The sequence below is a fragment of the Megascapheus bottae genome, chromosome 10 (genome assembly GCF_031878675.1).
Source record: "Megascapheus bottae isolate mThoBot1 chromosome 10, mThoBot2.hap1, whole genome shotgun sequence".
In the NCBI taxonomy this organism is placed as follows: Eukaryota; Metazoa; Chordata; class Mammalia; order Rodentia; family Geomyidae; genus Megascapheus; species Megascapheus bottae.
Window position 1 is genome coordinate 42,166,425 of NC_143518.1, and position 6,855 is coordinate 42,173,279.

Genomic DNA, 6,855 nt, shown 5'->3' on the forward strand with positions numbered 1-6,855 from the left:
AAGTTTTCTTTAGAAAGGAGGTCATATTTTCTGAAATACAGGGAGGCAATTATTCACTGACAACAGAGAACTTGAGAACTGGGAAAAAGATGTCTGATGAGCTGTGAGAAACACACTAAAGAGCCAAAAAGCAATGACTAAGATGACAGAATAGTCCGATAACATTGCAAAGGCTTTGAATGAGAGAGGAAATGGTTTTGGTAGAAACTAGGACAAATCAAAAAGAGAGTAATACACAGAGAAGGGTAGAAATAGATAACATTCATGGATTTCATTTTTGCATCCTCATGATGCTAGGCTGCTTTCCTTAGTCTACTGTACATCTAGCTGATGTACCTTTGAATAAGGATGTAACCCATTGTCTAAAGGATCCCCCCTTACCCGACAATTCCACGGTACTCCACCATCCTTTTTTTTTTTTTTTTGCCAGTCCTGAGGCTTGAACTCAGGGCTTGGGCACTATCCTTGGACACTTTTTGCTCAAAGTTAGTGCTCTGCCACTTGAGCTACAGCACCACCTCCAGCTTTTCCTGTATATGTGTACCAAGGAATAGAACCCAGGGCTTCCTGCATGTGAAGTGAGCACTTTACCATTAGGCTACGCTCCCAGCCCCCTCCCCCCATCTTCTTCATAACTAGCAATCCCAGTAGCTGTTTCAGTTTTTGTGTCCCTCCTCTAGCAGCAGCAGGCTACAATGTTCACAAACTTCAACACCTCTTCTCAAAGCAAAGAGCTATCTCAGAGCAGAAGAACCTGCTAGTCTGGGCTAGCTAGATTATATGAAGACACACAAAAGGAAAGATACTAATCTGAATCTAAACAACAACAACAACAAAAATAAACTCAATGCAATCCTATAACCATTCCAAAGATACTCACTAGAAAAATGATAGCAAGAGTCCCTTTACCTCTCTCTTAGGATTTATGGTGTCCCATCCAAACTCTTGGTGGAATTCATGTTTCCAAACATTCTCACCCCATCTTTTCTGCAGCTCAGAGAAATAAAGATTAATATTTGAGACAGAAAATTTCCAATCACGAAGTGATAGAGTAAAAAAAAATACAACTCTTTAATCAGAAAGGATTTCTCTTCCCTCGACACAAATACATACATTAAAAGTAAAAAAAAAAAAAAACAACAAAACAAAACAAAAAAAACAACCCACATAGATTTACACCATCACATGGGCCAAGTGCATAGCCTGGGTTAGGGGTTGAGGAGATGAGCCTTGGAAGCGATGGGCAGAGAGCTTCTCATCTGCTCCTCTAGTTGTCCCATAGTCATCTCTCTGGATGTGGTAGGTGGACCAGGAGGTGAGAGGGTGCAGCTCCAATCTGATAACAGAGTTACTGGCAAGCTGTGACATCGAGGCCCCTCTCCAGATTGTTTCTTAAGATCACCAGGAACAACAGGAGGCACTGCAGTGGGTGGGACTGGAGTGGTTGGGGCAGAGTAGGCGAAAGGCTGCATTCCGTGTTGGAGGAGAAGAATGACACCAACGCTGGTTCCACTGCCTAAGGGACCATGGCTAAAGGAGATAGTACCTGGGGAGTTAAGAGGGGGATTGCAAATTGGAGTGGTGTGAATCCAGGTGAGGTTCATAGCTGGCCATTCTGTAACATGCCACGGCTGCTTTGGTTTCAAAATGAAATGTCTTAGCTGTGTCTCACCCATCTTCTCCACGGGAAGGGCAGGAGAAGAAGCAGTTGAATCTCTGTGATGGCTGGGAAAATACTAGACAGTGAGAAAAATAAAAACTTATTTTAAAACTTTTATATTAGCTCCATCTACCTGCTTAGACCTTTGATTTCCTTGGGAATAAGTTTGAGATACAAATAAATCTTGGTTTTGTGTAACAGATATATTCTTACCAGAGTATGATTAAATAAAAACTTTTAGTCTAGGAATATCACATATTCACCAAGTAGTTTAGGGCCTACTATGAGCCACACACCATATTAGGCACTGACTATTAAGAAATAAAATGCTACTCAGGAGGCTGAGATCTGAGGATCAAAGTTCAAAGCCAGCCTGGGCACTAAAGAATCTGAGACTCTTATCTCCAATTAATCACTAGAAAACGAGAAGTGGGGATGTGGCTCAGGGGTAGGGTGGTAGCCTTGAGCTGAAAAGCTCAGGGACAGTACCCAGGCCCAGAGTTCAAGCCCCAGGATGCACAAGAAAAAAACAAAACAAAACAAAACAAAATGCTTCTGGACTCATGCCTGTAACCCTAGCTAAGAAAGCTGAGATCTAAGAATCATGGTTCAAAGCCAGTCTGGGCAAAAAAGTCCATGAGCCTTTTATCTACAATAAACTATTCATAAAAATCTAGAATGGAGATCTGAGGATCACTGTTTAAAGCCACCCTGTGCACTAAAAAATGTGAGATTCTTGGGCCAGGAGTTTGGCCTAGTGGTAGAGTGCTTGCCTAGCATGCATGAAGACCCGGGTTCGATTCCTTGGTACCACATACTTAAGAAAAGCCAGAAGTGGTGCTGAGGCTCAAGTGGTAGAGTTCTAGCCTTGAAAAAAAACCCAAGGACAGTGCTCAGGCCCTAAGCTTAAGCCCAGGACTGGTAAAAAAAAAAAAAAAAAAAAGAATGTGAGATTCTTATTCTTATCTCCAATTAATCACTAGAAAAGAGAAGTAGGGCTGTGGCTCAGGGGTAGGGTGGTAGCCTTGAGCTGGAAAGCTCAGGAACAGCACCCAGACCCAGAGTTCAAGCCCCATGACCCCCCCCCCACACACACAAATCTGGAACTGATAGAACAGTGCCTTTGTGCCTTGAGCACAAAGAGGCTTAGGGACTGTGCCCAGACCCTAGGGAAAGAATGAAAGAAAGAAAAGAAAGAACTATGGGACTATGGGACAACTAGTGGAGCAGATGATGGGATGTGCTCAGAGGCAAAGCACTCTCCCAGCAAGTATAATGTGCCGGATTTATTCCCAGTACCAAAAAACGAAAAGACAAAAAAAAAAAAAAGTTTTAAGCTGGGTGCAGTGGCTCATACCAGTACTCCTAGCTTCTCAGGAGGCTGAGATCTGAGGACTGCCAGCCTGGGCACTAAAGAACGTGAGACTGGGGCCAGGAGCAGAGCCTAGTGGTAAAGTGCTTGCCTATCGTGCATGAAGACTTGGGCTCAATTTCTCATTACCACACAGAGAAAAAGCTGGAAGTGGCTCTGTGGCTCAAGTGGCAGAGTGCTAGCCTTGAGCAAAATGTGTCCAAAGACAGTGCCCAGACCCTAAGTTCAAGACTTGAAAAAGAAAAACAGAACATGAGACTTATCTCCAATTAACCTCTACGAAACAGGAAGTGGACCCATGGTTCAAGGGATAGGGCAGTAAGTAGCCTTGAACTGAAGAGCTCAGGAACAGTACCCAGGCCCAGGGTTCAAGCCCAATGACCTACCCAAAAAAAAGTTTTAAAAATTCTGTGCTTTTGACCCAGGGTCTTATTATGTAGCCCAAACTATCCTAGAACCCATATCTATCTATCTATCTATCTATCTATCTATCTATCTATCTACCTATCTCTCTCTCGCTCTCTCTCTCTCTATCTCTCTATTTATCTCTCTCTCTCTATATATATATGCATATATATATATATATATATATATATACGCACATATATGGCAAGCAAGCATACAGGGCTCCAATATGAGAATCTTCTGCCTCAGCCTCCTGAATACATGGATTTCAGAAGTATACCACCATGCCTGGCTGTAGTTTAAATTCTAATTTTTCTATGATGAGCTTTTTTTTTTTTTTTAAAGCTAAGGCCTCACTATGTAATTCAAGCTGGCTTGGAACTTGCTATGCAGTCCAGGCTAACCCCAAACTTGTGATCCCACTGCCTACTGCCTCAGCCTCCTGAGTACTGGTTTTAATTTTTTTTTGGCATGCTAGGGATTGAACCCAGGGTCTCATATAAGTGTTCTGCCAGTGCAGTACATACTTAGCTTATTTTTTAACCAGTTACTTTCACAGCATTAAACTGTGTGTTTGACTAAAGGATAAGTTATCACGTTCCAGAAGCTCCCTGCTTTCCCCATTTCCTTAATTCCATGTCAATATCCTATTATTAGAAGGCACAGAAAATAGGTCATCTGAAAATCAGGTTTAAGAATCTATCTGATGCTACTCCCTTTACATGTCTCATGAATGCCCCTCTCCCTCACTCTTAGTGATTTATCTCTCATGATCAGTCCTTGAAATGCAGTAGAGATACTTGGACAGGAGTGAAAAAGATGGAGAAAGAAAAAATTTTAGGGGCAACAGAAGAAAGCTGAGGCATCTTCCTTCAGGAATCTTTTGGCCAGGTTAAAAAAAAGTCTTCTCTATCTAGCTACAACATGAGGGATAGAATTAAACTTCATGGAGTTGTACACCAGGTATCCAAACAGAACAGAACAACAACAACAGAAACTAGGAGACAAAATAAAAACAAATCTAGAAATCAAGACAATGAAGGAGATTTGGGCATTCCTTTCCTTTCCTCAAAGAAACTTGTGAGGAAGATCAGAGAAAATGAGGGGTGGAGCACATATCCCAACATTGGATAACTCTTTTACCTCTGCCTCTGGTTTTTAAATTCTTACCTTAGTCTTCTGATGCCTGCTGCTTCTCAGTGATGACTTCTGGGCAGCTATATGAGGAAACCAAGTCTTTAACATCCCTTCAACTTGTAGCAGAGTTCCTAGATAACGTTCCCTATGAAATGGACATTTTAAGAAAATCATTAAGTATGAAGAAAACAAAACAAAACAGCTGGGCACAGTGGCTCACAATTGTAATCCTAGCTATACAGGAGACTAAGATCTGAGGATCAAGGTTCAAAGCCAGCCTGGGCACAAAAGAACCAGAAACTCTCATCTCCAATTAACCTCTAGAAAACTGGAAGTGGGGTTTGGCTCAAGCGATAGGGTGGTAGCCCTGAGCTGAAGAGCTCAGGGACAACGCCCAGGCCCAGGGGTAGGGCGGTAGCCTTGAGCTGAAAAGCTCAGGGACAGCGTCCAGGCCCAGATCAAGCCCCATGACCCTCCCCCCCCAAAAAAAGATAAAACATGATTTTACAGCTTTCCTTTTATGAGGCATTGAGGAAAGAACTAGGGGGACTTACCCCATCTGAGGCTTCTGCAAAACACCTACAATCCGCTGGATCCTATCCATTGCCACACTCTGCTGGAAGCTGCTCAATCCTGCATGAAGAAAAAAAGGGTAAGGTTTGCAATCCAAGATGATCAGATAAGGAAGCAGGAAAAGTACTAAAACTGATTAAAACCTAACTTAAAACCTAAAGAAGATACTAAGGCAACAAAAAGAATAATTCTAGCCCCAAAGACTTAAAATCATCTCCCCCTCAACCCCACCCCATGCAGGCTGAAGGAGTGGCTGGAGTGATAGGGTACTTGCTTAGCAAGTATTAGGCCTTGACTTCAAACCCTTACTAAGAGGGACAGAGAGAAATGGGGAGGGAGGGTGAAAGAGGAAGGGGGAGGAGAGATTTGAAAAAGACAGAAAAATATCCAGAGATGTCAAACTGACAAAAGTAGATATATAGACACAAGGGTAAAGGCTCTCTTGGGTAAGAGCCCAGAAAAAAATAACTAATCAAATAATTGCCTCTCTCATAGCGGCCCATCTTCAGCCCATTCAGTAGGTCCGTGAGGGGGCGTATGAATCCTTGGAGCTCTTTACACTGTAGAGAAACAGCACAAAGGTTCTAACAAAAGTAAGAACTGCCCATTCCAGTAGTAATGATTCTTACTTTATCAACCAATCAAATTAGGTGGCTAGACACTGCAGCAGTGTCTCCTTTTCCTGCTTTGTCTTACCTTCTGAGCAAAGAGAAGGTCTCCCTCTGTGGTACAAATCTGGGTGTCCAGATGTGTTTCCAATTCACCAGATCTTGATCTTTTGACTCCTGATCCTGACATAGGAGAAGCCAAGCCTTGCTGTTCCAGGTGAGATGTTGTATGTTGGTTACTGGAAACCTTGGTACGATGTCTGAATCGGATAGGTCCCGGACTGGGCCGGGAACCTCCCCTCTGCCCAAAAGTGTCTGGCCTGGGCCCAGGGACTCCCTTGTCCTCCCTCTCACTATCGGAGGGGAAGCCAAAGTCACTGTTCACTGGGGAGGTGGAAAAAGGAGAGAGAGAGTAGGAGGAATAAGAAGAAACGCTAGATGGGGAATCCATAGGTCCAGAAGGGGCTGGAGAGTAGCTCCTGTAGTACCCAAAGATCCGAACCTGCAACGGAAGAGCAAAGCGAGGGGAGTTTGAAACCAAAGCGTAAGGATTTGAAAATGGACTGGGAGACAGAGTGCGCTGTACGGGATTAACATCCCCATTTTCTGTCCCCATAGCAATAAAAAAAAACAACCCACATTACCCCCCACCCCCTTACATTAAAAAAAAAAAAAAACAATCTGGTACTGATTTCTAGCTTCTGCAGAGCAGCTCTTGGCCTGGCACAAGCGTCTGATTTTTTTTCCCCCCTTTGAATCAGTAGATACCTGAATTGACACCTTCCCATTCGCCCAGTTTCCCTCAGCTCCTCTCCAGCCCGACCCGAGATCAAACCACCGGCCAGCGGTAAACCCGCAGCCGGCAACCTACCTCTTCACCGCCCCACCCTGCCGGGCCTGGGCGCCCCTCTTCCCGTCTCTCAGGATCAAGATCTCTGCGCTGGTATCCCCGGGTTCGCCTCCAGCCAGGTGATGCAATCCCTCCTAAAACTGAAATCCGTGTGTGCTCCTCCGAACCCACTGCTTCTGGATGCAGTCCTCCCCCACGGCTCTCGGCCCCCCAAGTCTCCTTACTTGTGGCGATCCGCTCGCGTCGGGCT

The 6,855-nt window shown here is 44.1% G+C and overlaps 1 protein-coding gene across 1 annotated transcript; it reads right to left on the reverse strand.

Annotated features, from left to right (window-relative positions):
* Positions 1-1,047: 1,047 nt before the first annotated feature.
* On the reverse strand, positions 1,048-6,249 carry Ciart (circadian associated repressor of transcription). The gene is made up of 5 exons (XM_090341096.1): positions 5,844-6,249; positions 5,632-5,707; positions 5,129-5,207; positions 4,608-4,719; positions 1,048-1,736 (listed from the first exon to the last, which is right to left on the reverse strand). The coding sequence occupies exons 1-5, from the start codon at positions 6,204-6,206 to the stop codon at positions 1,209-1,211; spliced, it is 1,158 nt and encodes a 385-aa protein (XP_090197222.1). The 5' UTR covers positions 6,207-6,249; the 3' UTR covers positions 1,048-1,208.
* Positions 6,250-6,855: the final 606 nt, after the last annotated feature.

Coding starts and splice junctions, on each gene's coding strand:
- Ciart (XM_090341096.1), bottom strand. CDS start 6,206: ATGGATTCCCCATCTAGCGTTTCTTCTTATTCCTCCTACTCTCTCTCT. Junction 5,708..5,843: donor ACCTTCTCTTTGCTCAGAAG/GTAAGACAAAGC, acceptor GTTTCTCTACAG/TGTAAAGAGCTCCAAGGATT. Junction 1,737..4,607: donor GCAGGCATCAGAAGACTAAG/GTAAGAATTTAA, acceptor CTCACTGTCTAG/TATTTTCCCAGCCATCACAG.